General features: G+C 43.8%; 1 protein-coding gene across 3 annotated transcripts in view; it reads right to left on the reverse strand.

Moving 5' to 3' along the window:
• Positions 1–23,933: 23,933 nt before the first annotated feature.
• Positions 23,934–25,262, reverse strand: part of GLRX3 (glutaredoxin 3) — a 197,430-nt gene continuing 196,101 nt past the window's right edge. For all 3 annotated transcript variants that reach the window (XM_029609995.1, XM_029609996.1, XM_029609998.1), the window contains one exon: positions 23,934–24,274. In XM_029609995.1, the coding sequence (XP_029465855.1) occupies positions 24,224–24,274 (51 nt within the window). In that variant the 3' untranslated portion in view covers positions 23,934–24,223. The remainder of the gene's footprint in view (positions 24,275–25,262) is intronic.

Consider the following 25,262-nt stretch of genomic DNA (forward strand, 5'->3'; position numbering starts at 1 on the left):
GCAGGCCTAGTGGCCCTATCACTGTCCCCCCATTCAGAATGGCTCCCCTAGCATACTCCAGAGTAGCTACTGCAGCAATGCTAGAAGCAACAGACTTGAATTGTGGTAGGATGCTACCTCAATCTGAGCTGATGATTTTTCAATTTTAAGATACCGAGAGGGTGAAAGGGTTGGGGTGAGAGGGAATGGGGCCCAAAAGGACAAATTTTGCTTAATTTGTTTTTTACAGATGGGATAAGTGGGGGCCAGGATGTTTTTTTTGGTCCCCAGTATCTTTTCAGGATAGGGGTTCCAAGGAGCATTGGGCACCAGCAATGTTATTTTTGGGGAGGTTGGAGATCATTGCCACATTTTTTGGGGGGAGGGTGCTGACTAGCAACTTGTTTTGGGGTAGCCCCAGTAAAATCTCAGACACCCTTGGGTCAGGCCACAGACCGCCCCAGGGAAACCTTGGGTTGGCCCCAGAAAGTCTGAGTCTGTCCCAGGAAGGCCTCAAGGTTGGCTTCAGGGGAGGCCCAAACCAGTGTCAGAGCATTTTTTTTTCTTTTTTCAAAACAAAGCAAAAGTAAAACCAATAACATTTTGTTGGTTTTTCTTTTGTTCCATTTTGAAAACATATCTACAAGATACTGACATGATCAAGCCATCCCTCAAAAGTCAGTAGCCATGAGTTAAGGAAATTGCTGCTGAATGTCAGTGTGAGGCCTGAGATTACTCTAAAAGAACTACAGAAGTCTCCAGCTATGTCTGGGGAAAACGTCAACTGTTCAACAATTTCAAGATTACTCCAAGGTGGCAAAAAGGAAGCCACAGCTAAAGTCATGATGTGCCTCACAGCATTTGCAAAGAAAAACTGGGGGACACTGTAAGCATATAGAAGGTTTTGAGGTCTGATGAGACCAAAGGGGAACATTTTGCTCTCGATGCTAAGCAATATGTGTGGCTTAAAACAAACCCAGCACATCATCCTGTTAAGATCACCCTTAAAGTATAGCACGGTGGTGGCAGCGTTATGTTTTAGCGTTGCTATGCGGCAGCAGGGACAGGAAAGCTTGTGAAGATTGAGCGAAAGATTGACAGTGCAAAGTAAAGGCAGCAAACCCTATTCCTGTCTGCCATAGACTTGGGATTAGGGAGAAGATTTACCTTTCTGCAAGAGAGGGAGTCTAAGCACAAAACACAAGTAACAATGGAGAGGTTCAGCAAGAAGAAAGTGAATGACCTTGAGTGGCCCAGTCAACACTCAGACCTGAATCCAATAGCAAGCCTTGAATCCTGCAGTCCACAGATGATCCTTTCAACTTCAAAGACCTGAGCTCTTCTGCCAAGCAGAATGGGCAAAAACTGCACCATCCCGTTGTGCCAAAAGTTGGTAAACACTTATCCTAGACAACTCATGGCTGTTATTTCTGCAGAAAGGGCTTCCACCAAGAGCCGTGAAAACTTACATAAACAAAACTTTGTTATTTTTAATAACTTTTGAAATGTTTCTATAGCTCTTTCACAATGAGAGTATAGAATGAAACAAACTCATACTTTAATACATTTTAATTTGTAATTAAATGAAACTCCAGGGAGATGACTCAGAACCAATGCAGGAAATATTTCTTCATGGAGAGGGTGGTGGATGACTGAATTGCCCTTCCGGAAGAGGTGGTGAAGGCAAAAACAGTGAAAGATTTCTAAGGGGCATGGGATAAACACTGTGGATCCCTAAAGGCTAGAGCAGAGCTTTCCAAATTGTGTGTCGTGACACGTTAGTGTGTCGCCTGCAGTGTGGTCACCCGGTCCACAAAGCAGCAGGGCCGGCAGAAGCAGGGAACTACAGCAGGAAGATCGGCGGGGCCGTAGTGGAGCTTACCTCACCATGGCCCGAAGAAAAGGGTCACGTTCATTCCTCCTCCTTCCTGCCTGCGCAGCCTCAGAAGAAAAATGTTGCCAGAGCTGTGCGGGCAGGAAGGAGGAGGAGCATCTACCGTGTACATAAGAAGAGCAGCGTTAATGGGCCGACTCATATCCCATGTTGTGGTGGCCCGAGAAGAAGAGGAAACCCGGTAGTAGGGCTGCTGTGAGAATGAGAACCTGATTGTATGTTTGAGGGAAGAAGACAGATGGAGAGAAAAAAAATACTCTGTAAAAGGAATTGGCAAAAAAACAAGAAAGGGAAGGTGGGGAAAAAAAGCCTGTGACCAAGCAATTAGAAAACTAAGATCAGATAGCAAAGGTAAAAAAAATTACTTCTTAGTGATTGGCATATGTTATCTTTGGGAATGTGCAAGAGTAGCACTTTCTCTATGCCGTTCTCGCAATGTACGAGAGCGGCATGGAGGAAGTAGAAGCTCGCACAGAGGAGGCAACCCTGCACAGAGGAGGCAGCAGAATGGGTTTCAGTGCCAATAGCAGCAATCTGCACCTCCCCAATAGCCATGCGGCATCAGTGACAGCAGTAGCAGAGGAATGAGAGAGGCTCTGAGGTTGCTGGCAAAAGAAAGAGAGGGGGGTCTGCCTTCAGTGTGTGCAAGAGAGAGAATGAATGTGTGCATGCCAGGGGGGTGGGGAGGGAGTGGTGTGAGAATGAATGGGAGCTGCCTGGGGGTCAGTGTGGGTGTAACATTATGTAATCCTTAAAAATGTATGTATATATTTAATGAAACATACATAAATTGTCGAAATACATTTCGTTCGTTTAACCTTTAACCTCTGGTTTGCTAGTAGACTGAATTAATGTGTCATGAAATTATGTTTGTCTAAAAAGTGTGTCACCAACATGAAAAGTTTGGAAAGCTCTGGGCTAGAGGATGGGAATCAAGAAAAGGGTGCATAGGGGTAACTTGCTGATGTGGCGGTTACTACCCTTGACCAATAAGCCTTGATGCTTTTAAAACAACTGCAACATTGCTCTCTGCTGTGATGGCGGGGGGAGGGGGGGAGGGAAGGGGAAGAGGAATTAGATTCAAATGACGACCAACACGGGCCCTGACTTTTTCAGTCTGGAGTACTGATATGCAAACACTAGGGAAAAAACACAGGACTGCTTCTACTGCCAAGTCCATAAGCGAAGCACGTTGGGCAGCACTGTCTGAATTTTCAAGAAGGTTCATTACCCAGTGAAAATGTTGCTAGCAGTAAATTTTTTATGGGTTATCATAATGCTTGGGGATAACTGCACAGCACTATAGATACTACCATAACAAGTTTGCTGGGAAAACTGGATGGACCGTGCAGTCCTCTTCTGCCATCATTACTATGTTACCCTGTATTTTTTAGACAGCAGAATGGGAAAAATGTATAAGGGTGTGAAGACTTTTACAAGACACTGTAAGTTGTAAAATCTACTAGATAGCTAAGCACAGAAAAATGAAGTCATTGATTTATGCACAGAACATTTCCATTGTGAGGAGCTTTATCCTGGTGGGGCCACTTCTGTGGGGCCTAGCCTCCATAACCATTGAACTCCTGAATTGTTTGTTAAGTGACTACCAACTTAGGTGCAAACTGGGGCAATATTTCTTTTTAATAAGGTAGACACCTTTCTACTGAGAAATAAAGAAAACCGTCATTTGATCTCATCAGTCAGCACAAGGTGAATCATAGTATATCAATAATATTAACTACCAAACTGAGTCCTATCTGAACCAGCAAGCTAGATGTGGAAAATCTAACTACCAGGTTATTAAATCATCAGCCCCAACTTTGCATTTATTTATTGAAATGTGATTCTCATTAACTTCAAAGCAGGATCAAGTATGCATTTATATTAACATCCCAAGCTTAATGATTACCAGTTCTTCAATATCCAAAGGGGTTATCATAACAGAGGAAGGAAAAAATTCAAACTCTGAAATAAATATTCAGTGGCAATAACAATTTAGACCAACTTCAAGGCAAAGAAAGACCATCTAGTTTTAATCTTTATCTCAACTTCATCTGAAATTAGTTCTTTCAAATAGAAACAAAATACTATGATATCAAAATAACTACAGCTTTGTAAATGAAATATTATTCAGGTCATTGTATCCAATACAATCTTGTACTTTTTCATGTTTAAGAAACTTAGGTCAACTTTAACGTAAATATAACCATCTTTAAACATGATATAGTCTATTGTTGTTACTTGCAATTATATTTTGGACAGTGACTTTCACACCAGAATTTCTTAAACTTTCAACCAAATCTGATTTTCTGCGTATCCAAAATATGTAAATTATCTTGGCTCTTAGAGCAAATGTATGCAGATAGAGTTTAGGAATAATCACTGTGGATATCCTAACATACAGATCTTTTTGAAGCTCCCAAAGAAAAGACAGAATTTGAGAAACCCTATTTTATATTAAACATATCCATTAAACACTGCAGGGGATTCAAAAGCTCACAATAGTAGAAGCAATCTGCTGAAATACAATTCACATGCTATGGTTTTTATTTTAATACTGGAGATACCAAAGCATGCAAACTTTAATCACTGCAATTTTTTGAAAATAGTCTAGGAAAGCATAAAACTAGTATTAGCCACTTATTTAAGTTTCACAACATCAATATAGCACATGGAATTGCTGGTTGCAAATTGACCTTGAAAATAAAGCTCGCCAGATCAAAGGATATCAGTTCCATGATGGAAATACATGTGCTGTGACTGCCCTCTGCTGTTTCATTTATGTTCTGAGCACAGCCCAAGACTAAGTCATATGTCTATCATTTCAATGTAGAAATCACTGATAGCAAGGTGCTGCTACAGTTTTAAAAGGAAGAGGACGATAGGCAAAAGTGATGGCACCTACATGATACTAATGAATTACCAATTTCAGTAATATGAAGCAAAAAGAAGCATTTTAATGCCTCTAAATTGCACAGAAATTGGAGAAATGATCATTTTGTTTAGATGTGTCTTATTATGGATAAGACTGTCAGCTTTCTGTGGCAGCTCAGGGCTGGATTCTGCAATAACAGTTAGGAAAGACCGTGGTACAGTATTTGAGAGTCTATGGCATATTTGCATATATTGATGCATTTGAAGTTCTAAATATTCTCTTAGGGGTAGGTTTTCATACCTATGTGCGGGTGTACATGTGCGCGTGCTACCCAGCGCACACATATACACCCGATTTTATAACATGCGGCGCAAGTGTGCGCATGTTATAAAATCGGGAGTCAGCGCGCACAAGGGGGTGCGCACTAATGCGTGCCACTGCGTGCCAATGCCTGCGGGCTTCCCCTGTTCCCTTCCCCCCCCTTCCCCTAACCTATCCTCCCCAGCCCTATCCTAACCCCCCCCCCCCCCCCCCCAAAATTATCTCACTTTTTGCGCCTGCCTGTAGGCAGGCTGCCGGCACGCAATCCTCCGACACAGCGGCAAATGGCCACTGTGCCTAAGGCCTCTGGCCCCACCCCCTCCCCTCCCCTTTTGTAAAACCCCAGAACTTAGACGCGTCCCGGGGCTTTACGTGCGTCGCCGGGCCTTTATAAAATAGGCCTGGCGCGCTTAGGGCTTTGAAAATCCGGCCCTTAGTGAACGGAATACTAATTTTCAGTTCTGAATGTGTTCTTTATCATTTCTCTCTCTTTCCATATCAGTTCTATTTTTCTCTTTACTTTGATTTTTCTGGCCTTTTTTTTTTTCCTCTCACATCCTTTCCAGCTATAGACTCTCTTCCCTTCCACAAGTGTTATTTTTCATCTCACCTGACTCTGGTGCTTCAGACTATCTTTCCCTTCTCCTTGCATTTCTCCTTCCTTCCCCCTAGGTTCCTGTGCTCCATTCTCCTCTCATCTCTTTTCCATCATCCTTCCACTGCTGTCTCCTTGCCTTTCTTCAGCTCCAGTCTTCCATTCCAGTATCTCCTTGTCATCTCCTGCCTGCCCCCAGGGGCTAAACCTAGCATGACCTGTTTCCATTTACTGAAAGCCATTCTGGGGCAAGAGAGGCAGGAGCCAGCTGAAGGCATCTTGTCATAAGGAAGGAAACACAGGAAATGTTAAAAAGTCTGGAAGGAGTGGTGGTAGTCTGATGGTAATGACTCGCTTGCTGCAATTCCAACAGAAAAGAGAAATTCTGTTGCAAAACCTATTTTTATGGGCATTGCCAGAAGTGAATTAAATAGTCTCAGCACATGGGCCAATCTGGTGGTTCAGTGGAAGGTTCTTGGTTCAATCCTTGAGTCTGGTCATCCACCCTGTGGTAGGGATGTGAATCGTTTTAGGACGATTAAAATTATCGTCCGATAATTTTAATATCGTCTTAAACCGTTATGGAACACAATACAATAGAGATTCTAACGATTTATAACGATAAATCGTTAGAATCGTGAGCCGGCACACTAAAACCCCCTAAAACCCACCCCCGACCCTTTAAATTAAATCCCCCACCCCCCCGAACCCCCCCCCCCCCCCAATGACTTAAATAACCTGCGGGTCCAGCGGCGGTCCGGAACGGCAGCGGTCCGGAACGGGCTCCTGCTACTGAATCTTGTTGTCTTCAGCCGGCGCCATTTTCCAAATGGAGCCGAAAAATGGCGGCGGCCATAGACGAACACGATTGGACGGCAGGAGGTCCTTCCGGACCCCCGCTGGACTTTTGGCAAGTCTTGTGGGGGTCAGGAGGCCCCCCCCCCAAGCTGGCCAAAAGTTCCTGGAGGTCCAGCGGGGGTCAGGGAGCGATTTCCCGCCGCGAATCGTTTTCGTACGGAAAATGGCGCCGGCAGGAGATCGACTGCAGGAGGTCGTTCAGCGAGGGTTCCGGCGCCTCGCTGAACGACCTCCTGCAGTCGATCTCCTGCCGGCGCCATTTTCCGTACGAAAACGATTCGCGGCGGGAAATCGCTCCCTGACCCCCGCTGGACCTCCAGGAACCTTTGGCCAGCTTGGGGGGGGGCCTCCTGACCCCCACAAGACTTGCCAAAAGTCCAGCGGGGGTCCGGAGGACCTCCTGCCGTCCAATCGTGTTCGTCTATGGCCGCCGCCATTTTTCGGCGCCATTTTGGAAAATGGCGCCGGCTGAAGACAACAAGATTCAGTAGCAGGAGCCCGTTCCGGACCGCTGCCGTTCCGGACCGCCGCTGGACCCGCAGGTTATTTAAGTCATTTGGGGGGGGGTTCGGGAGGGTGGGGGATTTAATTTAAAGGGTCGGGGGTGGGTTTTAGGGGGTTTTAATGTGCCGGTTTTGCGATTTTACGTTTTTTTGATTTTTCACGATTTTTCACGATATTTTACCCCCCCAAACGGCAACAATACAATTCCCTCCCCCTCCCAGCCGAAATCGATCGTTAAGACGATCGAGGACACGATTCACATCCCTACCCTGTGGGCAGTTGAGGCTGGGGATGTTGTGAAGGAAGTGATCACGGCCCTTGGAGGAGAGAGTCATGCTCATTGCCCAAGGGTAACACCTAGTGGCCAGATTCAGTCCATGATTTCAGGGTTCAGGAAGGAGGCTGCTACGTAGTCACCGAGCCAGGACTGTCGCTGCAATGACCAGGTTAGGTACACTGGGAAGGGGGAGATAAAACCAAATCCCTGGGGCATTGTGAATGAAGGCTCATGGCACCAGGATCCCAGCCCTGGCTCTGATTGAGCTGGAGGCCCAAAGGAGCAGGAGGAAACTGCTAAGTCGAAACCATATCCTCATTACCTTAATGTCACCGTGCTGTTCCTTAACAACATAAATAAAACAAAAAGTAAAAATGCCAAATTTTCCATTCATTAAAAAAAAAAAAAAAAAAAGATAAATATGTATGGTTTCCTAGGGTTAGAAAACTAAGAATTAAGGATGAGATTTTGGCATACGCAAACACAAAAGAATTTTTCCTTATAGTCCTATCTTTTCTGCCTTATTTTTCCAAGTTAAAAAAGGGAAATAACTGACTCCATCATGTCAGTGAGATTAGCCTGCGTCAATATTTACATATATCATTCGAAGGCAAGGGCAACTAATGCAAAAAATGAGTGCAATAATCTGATAATGGTGATTTACAAGTGTACAGCTACTGCGAGAAAATAGAATTCAAAAAATAAAAATGTTTTCAATAGCTTTTGCAAATCTCTGCAACAGTAGCAAGGTGCATGAGCTTTGAACTGTTAGTTAATGCACAGAGAATCTGTCCACTAATTGGCCTGTGCTGTTTCAGTTTCTAAAAGGGAAACTGATGGCCATTGAAATAGCCAAGAACTATTCAAGCAATAAACTATACAAGTTTATGTAGAAATGCAGTTAGTATAACATTATTAAGAGAAAATATTTCAAAAGAACCTCACAAAACATGTTTCACAGATCTGTTTTGCTATCACCTTAGGCCATTTTGTGCGATAATATAATGGGATAGATGTTTAAATTTTCCTAATTAAATGCTAGCACTCAAGCTGGCAAGATTTAATACTATCCAATAGCATAGATGTTCCTTATTTAGCAACAAGATAGTGACTATATTTGTTGTTCTTTTAGTAGGAAATGAAGTAAGAATTCATAAAAAACAGATTGAATCTTAGCTTTACCTTCCTTTACAAAAATAGGCCTATAAATGCAGCATTTTAGCTAGATAAATGCTCTTCTGACATCTAGTGTTGAAAGGCCTTATAAACAAAACCTAAGCTGTTTTCTGCCTGGCTCCGTTAGCATGGTATATAGTGCCCTCTAGTGGAAATGCAGCATTACTGCTTGAAAATTAGGAATAATGCACCTACAAACAGAAAAGCTGTTGTAATATGGAGCCTTATGATGTGCACGCATTAGTGCCTAGTTGTGCACACCTTTTTTCATGCAAAAATGTTACTCCCAATTTAATAAGGAGTTGTGTGCACAAAAATGTGCATACACGTTAATGCACTTGCATGAATATCCAGGGTTAATGAAGGCATTAGCTAGCTATTACTCCCTGATGCAGGGAAGTACATTAAAAATCTGAAGGCTTTAATAAAAGATTTTTTAATGCTGGAAATTTAATTCCTAGTCTGAGGTAGAATAAAGTTAATTTACATTTCTGGGGCTAACATTAGTCTTTGGTGTTGAAGTTCAAGGGTACAGAGGTCCTGATCTTGGGTGTTTTGGATGGAGGATGGACCAATGCACCTGGAAACTCCAGGTCTTGGACCACATTTCATAGCACCATAGACTAACACTAGCTCCAGAAATGTGAGTTTGCTTTACTCCACTTCTGCCAGGACTTACATTTAGAAACCTAAAAAAAATAGCTAAGCATTAGGGACCCAAGTTCAGGATCCCAAGCCAGAGCCCTTCTACCGCAGCACCTCAAATCAAAGATGCAACTGGCTACTGATATGTAAGCACTTTGGGCAGGCACTTATAATAGCACAACTGTCACCATCGTGCAGCACTCATGATATATCACATGCTTCTCCAGATTTGCATAAGATCTGGGAGAACAACTGGCTGCAGAATTGTTGATCAGGCAGAAGCTGTATGACAGCAGGACAATGGAGGGATGGCAGAGTACTGGAGGAGCATGAGGTGACAGCGAATGACAGTTGTACATACAGTGAGTCCTGCACAATGATGACATTTGTATCTGTCCACAGGAGCTGACATAACAACGGACAGATGCACATATAATTTTGCACACAATAGTGAAAACTGTGCTAAGCATTTGCCCCAAAAAGAAACACATTTTATATTTTACACCTGTCTAGTATGCCTTTTCAGTTGTTTTTGAGCATAAATCATGTTTAATACTTTGCAATGTGCTTATTATCCTGCCAATGCTCTATTCGCTGAGAAGCAGAAGAATGGCAGTCCTCACAAGTGGGGGACATTGTCTGATGGAGACCAACCCAGAACTTTTATGTCAAAGTTTCTAGAACTTTGACTGTGCCTCACTGAGCATGCCAACATATCATGCGGAGCCCACCAGTCATGTTTCCTCACTCTCCTGCTCCTAGGCTTGTGTTTTAGGATTTTTGCTCACAGCATTGTTTGGTACTGGTCCTCATAGCCTTGTTCCATCTCCCTGTAGTTTATTTGGTCATTTTTATAAGTTTTTCTTTCCATTTTGGTGCCGAGTTGTCACACCATCAACGCCCAATGGGCATCAATTCACCTGCTGCCATAGAGCCCAACATTGCCTCCCTTGTTTTCAGGTTGGCAATGTATAGCAACTGCAGTGATTCCCTCAGTGATTCAGATGTATCCTATGCCTAAGGACATCACATGACATTCAGAGGTATCGCCCATGTGAAAGCATGACCTCGAGTGGATGACAGTCTCAAATAGAACTGATGCAGGATCTAATGCCAATGGATCAGGTAGTCTGAACCATTGGCATTGGAGGCATTGACATCATAAGACCATGGAACTGCACTGACTTAGGAGAATGCGCTAGCATTGGGGGAGCGGTTGGTTCCCTTGGTATCTAGCATTGATAGAGCCCCACATAACAGGCCCTCGCCTGGCTCTTCCTGAGCAAAGAAGGTGATGGGTTCTGTCTCTTCCACGGGCATCATGAAATTTCCATGCCAGCCATCGAGGGAAATCCAAGAAACACTGGATGCATGTTTTATAATCAAGGAAGCACTACCCTCCATACCCTTGGTCCTGGATTCAACATGCCTCGCACACCTGTTAAGGCAACAGAGGGCCTTTAAGCCATAGCCAGAACCCCAGTCAACTCCTGGGATGGAGTTTTGACTGGATAATAGACATCATAGCATGCATTCTCATACCAAATGACCTTCCTGTAAGAGGCATGCTAAGGTCTTACATAAATCATTGGCCAAGTGTAACTTCGGCCATGTGAGCCCTCAGCATCATAAGAAAAGGGTACAAATTAAATCTGTTGGGTATCCCACCAAATCAGCCCTTGAACCCAAGTTGAGGGTCACTCCCACATCAGGAACTGCATCAAAAGGAGGTCTCCTCCCTCTTAAAGACCAAAGCAGTCAAACCCATTCCACCAAGGGAAATGGGGTAGGGATTCTATTCTAAGTATTTCCTAATTCCAAAGAAAACTGGGAGATTCAATCCCACAATACTCCTAAAGGCCTTGGACAAAGTTCTAAAAAGAGAAAAGTTCAAGATGGTTGCCTTGAGCACCTTAAATCCTTTTCTTCAAAAAAGGGGGCTGGGCATGCTTTTTTGATCTCAAGGATGCTTACACTCATCACAGGAAATATCTCATATTTGTTTTGAGAAACCATCACCTCCAGTATTGCATACTGCCCTTTGACCTAGCATCAGCCCTGCAAATCTTCACCAAATGTCTTGCCATGGTAGCGGCGCATCTATGCAAGCTGAGGCTGCATGTGTATCCCTATCTGGAGATTGACTGATCAAGAGCACATCACAGGCAGGGCCCACAGAATTGATGCGCAACACCATCCATGTGTTGGAGTTACTAGGATTCATCATCAAGTACTCCAAGTCCCACCTGAGCCTTTCATTTCAATTGGAGATTATCAGAGTTTTACTTAACTCAAGCAAGAAACTTCTTTCCTCTGCAGAGGGCTATCACCTTCATATATGGAGTGGAAAGGATTCGGATGAGGGCATGTAGAAGATGTTGGGGCTTATAGCATCAACTGTTTATGTCACTACCTTGGCAGATATCCACATGGACTCTCAGATCTCAGTGGCTGCAGGCCACTCAGGATGTACGAGCCAGCATCCATGTCACATAGCAGCTTACGGTCTTCTTGTTTTGGTAGTGGTAGAATTCCAATCTGACCATGGGATGTACTCTTCTACAATTCTCTAGCCCAAATTGTCCTCAATACGGATGCATCCAACCTGGATTGGGAAGCTCATGTAGAGAGCTCTTCATCCAGGTTCTTTGATCTGCTCAGGAAAAGCTTCATCACACAATTTTCCTGGAGCTAAGGGTGATCCAGTACTTGCTAAAGGTTTTCAGAGATCAGTTGACCAACAAAGTAATCTTAGTCCAAATGGACAACCAAATTGCAATGCTCTATATATCAACAAGCAAGGAGGCACATTTTGTGTTAGGAGATTGTCCCTAACTACATCATCTCTCAAGGGATGGTTCTCAGAGCTACGTATCTATGCATGGAGAAAGCAGGTGTCAGAGTTCCCAGAGGAGAGGTACATAGTGTGTCAGTGATAATATTTCTAGGAACCTGGTAATTCTGCAAGATTCTCAGGAACCTGACCATCTGCATCCCATGTTTCCTTTTATGGCATGCCTAAGGTACACATGATGCTAAACAATCCTCCCTGCCAGGCCATGGTATCAGCTAATAGCTCAATTTTAGAGCCCCAAGCGATCCTCCTGGATATCTTCCTTCAACTAAAAGTCAAAGCAGCTAGATCATATGTACAAGACTCCTCACATATGTTACAAAAATTATCTAACATACAAATGTTATCATTGATTTTTTTTTTCTGGTTATAATAGACATTGAGTCCTTATACATGCATATTCTGTAAATGACAGCCTTGGACTTAATAAAAGCTGTCCTCTATCACAGACTACAAGCACAATGCATACCAACATTCTTCCTATTGGACATAGCACACCTCATCTTCTGCGGGAATTATTTCTCATTTGGAAATCAATTCTACCATCAGAAGCACGGGGTGACCATGGGTTCTTCAGTGGCACCAGATGTTGCTAATATATATGTCATTTTTTTTTTGAGGATTAGCACGTCTACACTCCCCAATACTTTCAGCATATAACATTCTGGCCGAGATATACATACTGATGACATTTTTCATACGGGAAGGTAGTCAAGGTGCTCTGATACAATTCTACAGTTGGTTCAACATTGTAGACAATAACCACTATTCAATACAGCAAAGAATTGATCTCTTTCTTGGATGTACAGAATACAACAATTTTTATGACCCACTATCGAAAACCTTATTAAGGAAATAACCTTGTACGCTTTCAGAGCCATTACCTCAGGGCACTCAAATGTGGTCTACCAGTAAACCAATTCTTTAGGGTACACTGCATCTCCTCATTCCCATTCAGTTCAAGCACCAGTTAAAATAACTCACTCATTGTTTCTTAGAAAGGGGATATCCTGCCTACCTATGAGCGAAAATTTTAGATAGATCACAATTGCTTGAATATAGATTTACAATTGCAAACCTCCGATGGTCTAACATGCGTACTGAGACATTCCAATCAAGAACAAGAGCTGACCTCCATCATCAGGAAACACTGGCAATGATACAACTGATCCATGCATCCCCAAAAGGTGGCAATGACTCTGTGATCCTGAATCACTGCGAACAGTGTTTAATTTATAAACTAAACAGTCTTTTCAAATGGCCTAAAATCAGCTGCTCGGGTTTCCCACCCTTAGGAGTAGATTTTAAAAGGTGCGCGCGCTTCCCGTCGCGCACACATGGATACGCCAATTTTATAACATGAGCATCCTCTTCCTCTCCTCCCAACCCCTAAACCCAACCTTTTACTTTTTTTCTTTTTTGTTTTGCAACTTACTTCAGCTCCCGCCGCATGAGTCTCCAGGACAGCAAACAACGGCGCTATCCTGGCCTTCCCCTCCTAGAACATGCCCCCCCCAGCCCGCCCCTTCCAGGAAGCCCAGTACTTGAGCGCATACCAGCCTTTTACGCGCGTGGCTGGGCCTCTTGGAAAATTTGCCCGGTGTGTGCAAAGGACGGATTTTACATGCAGAGGGGTTTTAAAATCTACCTGTTAGTCCTTTAAAAATGGCAGAAACACCAACATCTGGCTAGAAAATGGTGGGACACTGAGTAAGGTTTCCAATGTCATTTTCAAAATGCGTTTACATTGAGTTTTAATTCTATCACTTCATTTTCTATTACTTTATATAATATGTTATTTGTAGCAGTTTCCGGGTTGATTCTGACAATTTGCAATGTTTTGAGCAAATATTTCCACAGTATCTGAAGTTTCCAGCACCAGTTCAAATGTTCTAAGCTAAGCTTTATTAATGATTTTATTTGTGCCCCTGATGCAGATATCGAAACAATGATTCAGTGTCAGGCTGTTGGGCTGTGTTAGAAGAGACTTAAATTCATGCTATTCTCATCAAGATTATTTTAGTTACACATAAAAGTTATCTAAAAATTTAATCAATTTCACCTACAATTATAAAGTCAGATGCATCTCACTAACTGGGTCATTCATCAAAATGCATTAGGGCCCTAAAACATGTGATAACTATTGCAACGCATGTTAGTATGCAAATTTTACATTTAGTATGCAAGTGGGAATTCTTAATGGAAATGAGGGTCCGCTAGTGCAGAATGCAATAGAGTAACACGGGATTTAACTACACCTTTTTGTGCGTTATACCCGCGTTAGCAGGGAAAATGTTTTTATTGAGACAGAAAGAGAGAGAGAAAACCTCTGTGTGTGTATATATATATGTATATATATATACATATATATATATACACACACTAGGGATGTGAATCGAGCTTCGGACGATTGAAAATATCGTCGATATTTTCAAAATCGTCAGAAATCGGGGGCTCCCCCAAAACGATAGGAAAACCCCATGATATTGATCATGGGGGTTCCCTTATCATTTTGGGGGAGGGTGGGAAAAACGGCACACAAAAATAACCCCTAAACTCACCCCAACCCTTTAAAAGTAACCCCTTAGCTTCCCCCACCCTCCCGACCACCCCAAAACCCTTTTACAGGTACCTGGTGGTCCAGTGGGGGTCCCGGGAGCGATCTCCCATGATCTCCCGCTCCGGGCCGTCCTCCGGCTCCCAGGCCGTCGACTGCCACTAATCAAAGTGGCGCCGATGGCCCTTTGCCCTTACCATGTGACAGGGTATCCGTGCCATTGGCTGGATCCTGTCACATGGTAGGAGCACTGGATGGCCGGCGCCATCTTGTGCTCCTACCATGTGGACCACCAGGGGCTTTTGGCAAGTCTTGGGGGACCCTCCTGACCCCCACAAGACTTGCCAAAAGTCCAGCGGGGGTCCGGGAGCAACCTCCTGCACTCGGACCGTTGGCTGCCAGTATTCAAAATGGCGCCGATAGCCTTTGCCCTTACTATGTCACAAGGGCCTACCGGTGCCATTGGTCAGCCCCTGTCACATGGTAGGAGCACAAGATGGCGCCAGCCATCCAGTGCTCCTACCATGTGACAGGATCCGGCCAATGGCACGGATACCCTGTCACATGGTAAGTGCAAAGGGCCATCGGCGCCATTTTGATTAGTGGCAGCCGATGGCCCGGGAGCCGGAGGACGGCCCGGAGCGGGAGATCACGGGAGATCACTCCCGGGACCCCCACTGGACCACCAGGTACCTGTAAAAAGGTTTTGGGGGGGGTCGGGAGGGTGGGGGAAGGTAAGGGGTTACTTTTAAAGGGTCGGGGTGGGTTTTTTGTTTATCGGCTGGGGTGCAGCCGATAAACAAAATGCGAACGGGCCCGATGGAAAAAACCCCACATGTGAATCGGAACCGGAATCCGAACAGATTCCGGTTCCGATTCACATCTCTAATATACACCACTCTAATATACACCACACCATTGTAGTTAATTCCTCTGACTGTATGTTTTACATACAGTCAGAGGAATTAACTACAATTTTGATATGATAGAAATTCATCAATCATTTGAATCAATGAAAGGTACCAACAAGAGGAGTTGATTACTATAAAGCATTGTACAAATCAACTCTTCTTATTGGTACTTGAAAAATTGTTTAAAAAGTTCTTAAAATACAATAAAATATTTCAAAACAGACACATCAAACACCACCAACTGTTAAATCTAATAAAAATTTTAAACTTCCTTGCTCTCTATATCTGGGATTTTTTCATTTCTAGTCATCCTGAGATTGTGGATTAGGAGAGGAGTCTGCATAAATTTTAGGCTCTCTCTCACACACACACACACACACACACACACATGTTCTCATGCATTTCACACATTCACACATACATACAAGCTCTCTCACATAGCTATATACATATGCATACAGGCTCTCTGATGTATCCTCACATTCACACACGCAGTTCTCACTCTCATATATTCACACACTCAGCTCTTGTTGTCTCAAACACAATCATGCATACAAACTCTCACTCACACAAACATACACACATGTATATAGGATCTTATACATACATACACACACACACACAAATGCACACAGTCTCTTTCATACATCCACACATGCATATAGGATCTCACTCACTCACACACACACACATATATACTATTGGGGAAGACAATATCAAGCACAGTTAAATAAGAATGCGCTCAAATTTTATTAAGAGATTTCCCGACAATATACAAAATATAAAATTGCATTTACAAGTATGTAAAGCTACCAATGTTACTGAACACAACAGAAGCTACACTTTCTTTATCTCACTGAACAAAAGCCATACAGTATAAATGTTATTTTGTGAGTTTAATAAATTGTATATTCATCCTCTTACTTTATAGTTGTATAAATTGTCATCGCTTTCTTCATATGTTTGTTGGAAGGGGCATTTTATTATTAGTTTCTCCAAGTGTTGTCCATTAATTTACATTAAGCTTACGCTTCCAGCACAGCCTGTAGCCATAAAAGAAGGTGATCTAGAGGCTGCACAGGAAGCGTAAGCTTAATGTATGCTAATGCTTCCAGCGCTGTCTTAGAGAAGCACTGGAGGTGCCAGGAGCGGTACAGAGGGTCCTTTGTTCCCAGCAAACAAAAAGTAAGTACTGGAGGGGATGTGGACAGTCGGGGAAAGGGGGGCATCCACGGCCATTTCTTTTGTTAGCAGGAGAGTGTGAGCAGGCTGCTCATAAAAATAGAAAACAAAAAACCTGGCCCAGGGAGCTTCTGCTCCCAACATTTTTTGGGGGGTAAACAGAGAACGGCCCAACAAGGCCTTCATAAGATATTGTGGTGGTTGGAGTAAGGATATTGCCAAATAAGGGCTGACTATAACCAGGTAAGCCATTTAGATGGATAACTATTAGGTTATCCATCTAAATGGCTTTTGAATATAGACCTTCTGAGGTTTAGCTGATTCAAATGTCTGATCAAATCAAAGTCCTTAGTAGGGCATGCTGCTATGCTACCTGGACTCTGATGTCTTGTGCTTCCTGTTGTCTTTTGCAATCTTCTTGATTTAAACTTCTGTGCTGATAATTTTGCATGCAGTCATCATAGGCAGAGTTTAGCTTGTCATCATTGGTATCTGGTTCATAAGTGACTGATGTCTGGTGCTAGGCCTCTTTCATTGGTTAGCCAGCTCATAGACATCTGATAAATTTGTATTCCAGGTATCACATTAGATATGACTGAGCCTTATGACAAGCAAGCTTTCATCAATGTCATCAATTATCCATTGTGTCATATGAACATGAGTTTTCTTTCAGGTCCTCATATGGTTCTACGTCATCACATCATGCATATATTTAGGCAATGCCAACTTCCTTCACGTTTCCTCTCATTTGGAAAGACGCTGAGACCGTCTGGGTCCGATTTAACGGTACTCATTTGTTGAGCTATGCAGATAAGTATTAAAAATGTCTAAAAATGTTTTTATTATTTAAATAGTAACACTGAATATAGATTTTTAAAATAGTTTTATGGGTTAAAACTGTTATTGATGTGACCCCTGATAAATCTTTTTCAAGCGAAAAATCGGCCATGTCGGGCTTCCTTTGGAATTATCATCATCAGGATTTCAGCATTTAATTAATGAAATGTTTAGTTTGTGAAAATATTTAGACCTTGTTTACGACACTTTATTCACTCAAACACAAGGTGTTGTGATCGGGCGAAGAGGTGGACCCTTGGACCGGCCACGAGAGGGAGATCCTCAGGGAAGGCCGGGAGGCGGACTAGCTGGAGGACAGGCAAGGACTTCACCCAGGGCCCAGGGTCCCCCCAGGAGGAGCCTGTAGGGACAGGACCCTGGGACTTACCAGGCCGGAAGGCGGATCTTCACCCGGGGTCCCAGGAGCCCCCCCAGGAGGAGCCCGTAGGGCCAGGGTTCCCAGGGCTTGTAAGCCTGGGAGGCACTCTTCACCCAGAACCTGGGATCCCCCCAGGAGGGGCCCGTAGGGATCGAGGCACTGGGACTACTAGGCTGAATCTGAGGAGCTGGAACCAGAAGACAGCAGCAGGCGGGGTTAAACGGAGCAGAGAAGTCAGTAGCAGGTCCGAGGTCGAGGCAGGCAGCGAACAGCAGTGTCAGAGGAAACCGGAGTCAAGAACCAGGAGACGGCAGCAGGCGGGAGTAAGCTGAGCAGAGAAGTCAGAAGCAGGTCTGAGGTCGAGGCAGGCAGCGAACAGCAGTGTCAGAGGAAGCCGGAGTCAAGAACCAGGAATCGTCAGCAAGCAGGAACAAACGCAACTCGAATCTCAGCAGAGGAACCTCGTTGCAAGGCGAGGTACTGGAGCCGGGCCCTGACATATATAGTCAGTCGGCGTCTGACGTCATCTTGGAGGCGGTCCCGTCTCCCCGGGTGTTGGGCCTTCAAAAGCGCTAACCATGCGCACGAGGTCTGCGCTGAGGACGAAGTTCATGAGGGAGACGCCGCAGTCGTTCATGAGGGAGACGCCGCAGTCGTGCGGCCTACTCAGCGGGGTATCCAGCGTTTCTTTCCGCGGACCTGGGCAGAGGTAAGGGGAGCCGGCCTTGATTGGAGGAGGGGCGGTCGGATCCGCAACACAAGGTGGATGATAGAAAAGATCGGGCGGGTCAAACTCTGTTGAACACGCCATCTGGCTTGCTGACACCTTCACAGCAAAGCCTTTGTTTTGTGATTTATGTATTTGGTTTCCCTTTATTTTTGATGATCCTACCTGTTTTAGGCCATGGCTGGATGGGGGTCCAATGGTGCCCTGAGGGTAGTTCAATAAACATATATTTGTGGCAAGTTGAGGTGGCTACCACAGGAGTGGTTTTTTTTTAATTTTTTATTTATTGAAGTTTCAACAATTTACATTGAAAATTAAATAATGAAATAAAAAAGGAAAAGATTACAATATCTGAATTTCAATTCCTTGATTAAGGAGGAAATAATATTTTCTTATCATTTATAAGAACATTGAGAGAACCAATTATTAAGCAGAGTACAAGAAATAATTTTACATCATTCTCCAGGAAAGACTCTGTGTTGTGTACCCAATCTAACTTTATCCAACTCTCCTAGTACTAGGAGTAGGAGTCCAGATATTGGCGGAGTTGTGCAGGGTCGGTAAAGATGTACCTATTATTCTGATACAGCAAAATATATCTGCAAGGAAACCTCAAAAGGTATTTAGCTCCACGTGAGATCACTTCTTGTTTCATTATTAGAAACTCTTTCTTCTTTTTCCTGCATTTTCTTGGTTATAACCGGAAATATTCTTATTTGATATCCATAAAACAATGAACACTGATTCCAAAAGAACTTCTTTAATAAGTTATCTCTGTCTGTGGTTTGTACAAACGATACTAATAAAGTGGCTCTGGACTCAATTTTAGTCTCATATGATTTCTCCAAGATTTCAGATAAATTATCTGGTTCTTCATTATCTGCTCTTTTCTGTTCCTTCTTTTCTGGTAGATAAATAATTTTTGAAAATACAGGAATTGAGATTTCAGTATAACCCAAAATGTTTTTATGGTAACTTATAAAGAGATCCTTGGCTGTCATCCATTTTGATCTTGCAAAGTTCAGAATTCTCAAATTATTTCGACGTACTTCATTCTCTAGGAAGTCCATACGTTTTACCAGACTACTTTCAGATTTAATAAAATTACACTGAACTTCTTTCACTCCAGATATCTCAGTTTCTACTTTTTGTATCGTCTTTTCCACTGATTGAATTCTTTTTTCCAAACCATCTGATTTCACCATATTTTGTTTTACTACAGAAGTCAAATCACATATTGCCTTGTTCATACTTATAAGTACTTTCCTTATTTCTTCCAAAGTTAACTTTTCAGCAATCTCAACCGGCTTTCCCACAATCACCTCAATTCTAGGCTCCTTACCTCTCCCTTCTAGGAGACCAGCCTCTCCATTTTCTTTCTGGCCTGCTTCCTCTTTTTCTCCCCCGGAGCCCTCAACAGAGCTCACCGAAGTAAACGGATTCCCTCCTTCTCGGGGAGTCATAAGTCCTTGGAGCAAGTTGTTTCTCTGCCAGATTCAGCTGTTCCTGCCCCAGTTCTTCTGGGGATCGAAATGGCATCTCTGGAGCTGTTGGAGCCCGGGGGCTCAGTGATGTTTCATCGGCCAAGGCATCTGGTGGCCGCTCTCCAGAACAGACGCCAGTGGCCCCTCCTTCCGGGTTCTGGTGCACAAGTCCGAACACATCTTCGATCCGTGGCTGTCGCATTGAGGGAATCGGTGTAGAAGTAATATTTTCATGAATCCTTGCTTTTCTCTTTGTGTGGGGCATATTATACCAGGAAATAAGCAACAAAGAAATCAGAAATTCAAGATTTTAGCAAGGACGCCACGGAGCTGAGGTGAGTTCGCGTCACAGAGTGGCAGCCATCTTGGTTCCCCAGCATCACAGGAGTGGTTTTTTTTTTTTGGGGGGGAGGCACTTTTTGACATTCCCAAAATTTTGCTGCCAGAGTCAGCCACCAAACCTTGTCTCATAATAGAAGTGCCTTAGCTTCAGTATACCTAGAGCAGTGTTTCCCAACCTTTTCAAGCCCAAGGTACACAAATACACCATATTTACCAGTTTGTGTTTATAAACATGTTTTTTCACCCCTTCAAAAAAACTTAAAGGTTTGTGAGGAAAGACTTCCCTTGTATAAGTCCATGCTGGCTATGTCCCATTAAATCATGTCTATCTAGAAGTTCTGTGATTTTATTCTTTATAATAGTTTCCATGATTTTTCCCAGCACCGAAGCGAGGCTCATCAGTCTATAGTTTCCCAGATCACCTTTGGAGCCCTTTTTATATATTGTGGTTACAATCTTCAGGTACAATGGATGATTTTAATGACAGGATAAAAATTATTTGTAATAGGTCTGAAATTTCATTTTTTAGTTCTTTCAGAACCCTAGTGTGTATACCATCCGGTCCAGGTGATTTTCTACTCTTCATGTTGTCAATCTGGCCTCCCACATCTTCCAGGTTCACTATGTTTTGGGTCTGTTCATCTGAAATGTCACTCTTGAAAACAGACTCCAGAACAGGTATCTCCCCAATATCCTCTTCAGTAAACACTGAAGCAAAAAATTAAATGTAGTCTTTCTATGATGGCCTTATCTTCTCTAAGTGCCCCTTTAAATCCTTGATCACCTAACAGTGCAACCAACTCCTTCTCAGGCTTCCTACTTCGGATATATTTAAAAAAGTTTTATTATGAGTTTTTGTCTCTATGGCCAACCTCTTTTCAAATTTCTCTTTTAGCCTGTCTTTATTTTTAACATTTAAACTTGCCAGTGCTTATGCTTTTTCTTATTTTTTCAGATGGATCCTTCCAATTTTTGAAGGAAGATCTTTTGGCTAAAATAGCCTCTTTCACCACCTTTTATCCATACTGGAAATCATTTGGCCTTCCTTCCACCTTTCTTAATGCATGGAAAACAACTGGACTGCGCTACTAAGATGTTTTTGGTTTGTTTTGTTTTTTTTAACAATGTCAATGCCTGTTGTATACGCTTAGGGGCGGATTTTCAGAGCCCTGCTCACCGGTGAGCCTATTTTACATAGGCCTACCGGCGCGCGCAGAGCCCCGGGACTCGCGTAAGTCCCGGGGTTCTCCGAGGGGGGCGTGTCGGGGGCGGGCCCGGTTGTCGCGGCGTTTAGGGGGCATGCCGGCAGCGTTTTGGGGGCGGGTACGGGGGCATGGCTACGGCCCAGGGCGGTCCAGGGGCGTGGCCGCGCCCTCCGTACCCACCCCCAGGTCGCGTCCCGGCACGCAACAGGCCCGCTGGCGCGCGGGGATTTACTTCTCCCTCCGGGAGGCGTAAATCCCCGGAGAAAGGTAAGGGGGGGGTGTAGACAGGGCCGGGCAGGTGGGTTAGGTAGAGGAAGGGAGGGGACGGTGAGGGGAGGGCGTTAGAGGATTCCCTCCAAGGCCGCTCCGATTTCGGAGCGGCCTTGGAGGGAACGGGGGTAGGCTGCTCGGCTCGGCGCACACCGGCTATACAGAATTCATAGCCTTGCGCGCGCCGATCCAGGATTTTGGTGGATACGCGCGGCTCCGCGCGTATCTACTAAAATCCAGCGTACTTTTGCTTGCGCCTGATGTGCCAGCAAAAGTACGCCTATTCGCGTTTTTTGAAAATCTACCCCTTAACCTTTGTAGCTGCACCTTTCAGTTTTTTTTCTAACTTTTTCTCATTTTATCAAGTTTCCCTTTTGAAAGTTTAGTGCTAGAGCCGTGGATTTATTTATTGTCCTCCTTCCAGTCATTAACTCAAATTTGATCATATTAAAATCACTACTGCAAGCGGCCCCATGCCAGTTACCTCTCTCACCAAATCCTGTGTTCCACTAAGAATATATCTAAAATAGTTTCCTCTGTCATCGGTTCCTTAACTAATTGCTCCATAAAGCTGTCATTTATTCCATCCAAGGATTTTAGCTAGCATGTCCTGATGTTACATTTACCCAGTCAATATTAGGAAATCTCCCATTACTACTATACTACCAATTTGGTTAGATTCCCTAATTGCTGTTAGCTTTTCATCTGTCTCATCATTTTGGCCAAGTGGATGGCAGAAAATGCCTATACTACACTCTTCCAACGCACATGGGATTTTTACCCATAAACATTCTACTGTACATTTACTCTCTTGCAGGATCCTATTCCTTTTGGACTTTATGCCATCCCGTACATAAAGCGCCCCCCACCAAGTTGCTGTTCCCTATCATTGCAATATAATTTGTACCCTGGTATAGCACTATCCCATTGGTTATCCTCTTTCCATGTCTCTGAGATGTCAATTAAGTCTATGTCATCATTCACTGCTATACACTAAGGGGCAAATTTTAAAAGCCCTGCTCGCGTAAATCCGGGCGGATTTATGCGAGCAGGGCCTTGCGCGCCAGCGCGCCTATTTTCCATAGGCCTGCCGGCGCGCGCAGAGCCCCGGGACTCGCATAAGTCCCGGGGTTTTTTGTCGGGGGCGGGGCCGATCGACGCAGCGTTTTGGGGCGGGACGTGGCATTTCAGGGGTGGGCCCGGGGGCGTGGTTTCGGCCTGGGGCGGTCCGGGGGCGTGGCCACGCCCTCCGGAACCGCCCCCGGGTCGCGTCTCGGCACGTGGATTTACTTCTCCCTCCAGGAGGCGTAAATCCGTGGACAAAGGTAGGGGGGGGTTTAGATAGGGCCGGGGGGGGTGGGTTAGGTAGAGGAAGGGAGGGGAAGGTGAGGGGAGGGCGAAAGAGTTCCCTCCGAGGCTGCTCCGATTTCGGAGCGGCCTCGGAAGGAATGGAGGCAGGCTGCGCAGCTTGGCGCGCGCCGGCTGCCCAAAATCGGCAGCCTTGCGCGCGCCAATCCTGGATTTTAGCAGATACGCGCGTATCTACTAAAATCCAGCGTACTTTTGTTTGCGACTGGTGTGCCAACAAAAGTACGCGAACGCACATTTTTTAAAAATCTACCCCTAAGTCTCTCAACTTACTTCTTAGACTTCTGGCATTGACATATAGACATTTCAAAGTGTGTTTTTTGTTCGTATTAACAGTCTTTTCAGTTGTCAGGGATAATTTGCAATTTTTTGGCTCAGGTGAATCTTTACTTATAGATAGCCACATCGACTACTTTTGTTTTTATTGGAACCTCTCAGTTGGGATGCCCTAACTCCCCTCAATTAGTATCCTTCGAAGATACCTCCCTCCAAACCATGTGCTGCAGAGTGACTGTTGGCTTTCCCCTTTGTTCTAGTTTAAAAGCTGCTCTTTCCTTTTAAAAATTAGGATCAGTGTTAATGTGTGATTCTTACATACATATCCTCTTCCTATATGAGTACTTTAACTCCAACTGAACAATCTAAATAGGCAGAGAATTGTACTGTATTATCCATGAAAAGGAAAAACAGAGAACGATTTTTAATATTCAACTTTTAATTAAGAGTTGTCATATTGCATATATACATGCAATATGACATTTGAAAGAATGAAGAACAAATTCTTTTTATGCTCAACTCAGCCCTAAATAATGCACAAACATTTCACCATGTACATTTAATATGACCTTTTAAAGAGTAATGAGCAAACTGGAATTCTCTTAATTCCCAGTCATATCACTAGGTGCAATTATTAAATTAAATGTAATTTAATTATTCTGAGCTGGTCAAGTGATGCTCCATTATTAGCACTTCCATCTGTTGTATCAGTTTTCTCCTTTAAGGACATTCGACAATTCACCACATTCTTTCAATTCCTGTAAAAGAAGTGCATATCATAAATAGATCTTTGTAAGTAACAAAAATATACATTTCTCTATATCTAAAAAAAAAAAAAATTAAGAAGGGTCAGAGTGGCTATCCTGAATAGGTTCCTGATCTGATGTCAAAGTCTCACTGACCAGTCATCTTTTCAAACAGTTACCAGGCAACCACACTATGGGACCAATGTAATAAACCACGCTGACCTTACAGTGGGTTTTAACTTCCATTTTTGCGTGGGTTTTTCGGCACTGACCTAACCTCGGTATGTAAGAGAGGGTTTTAGTGCCGGAAAACCTGCGCTATAAAACCTGTATCCAGGTTAGAAAGTCTCATGCTAATTTCAGAGTAATAAGCCTTATTACCTATTACCCAGCAATGTAAGGAGGTGTGCTATGGAGGAGGCTGCCTAGTGCATCTTCTTTTACTGCAAGAAATTTAACGCCTGTTTGGGCACAGATGTTAAACTTCCATCACCACTGAACCCCATTCCCACGAGTCCTCCCCTCCCCAAAATCACCTTAAGACAAGTGAAGTGAAGTCTCTTGTTGGGACACTTTGGTCCATAGGTCTGGTGGGCCCTCCCAACACCCTCATCTTAAACAAATAAGTCTCCCTAAAACAAACTCCCCCATCCTTCCAAACCCACTTTCAATCAGCAGAGCTCTCCAAAACATCACTGCCTCAGGAACTCTCACCTCAGAAAGCCCTGCCTCCTCAGATACAGGTTATTCTTTCAACTTTCAAAGCCAAATGGTCCCTCCACTAGGAAATGTTATTGAAATGATCAAGAAAACAGCACGGGAGACGGTCTATCAAAGCCAAGAAGCTGACGAAACAAAACGTAGACTGTTGCCTTAGGTGCGGGGATGCCTTAATTTCAACGCTGTATAATTTCACAACAAAACATGTGCCCGACTCATGCCAGGTTTCGCCCAAGAAAAGGGCTGCATCAGGGGCTGTAAAAACCTCAGGGGTAGATTT

The sequence above is a fragment of the Rhinatrema bivittatum genome, chromosome 7, assembly GCF_901001135.1.
Source record: "Rhinatrema bivittatum chromosome 7, aRhiBiv1.1, whole genome shotgun sequence".
Lineage (NCBI taxonomy): Eukaryota > Metazoa > Chordata > Amphibia > Gymnophiona > Rhinatrematidae > Rhinatrema > Rhinatrema bivittatum.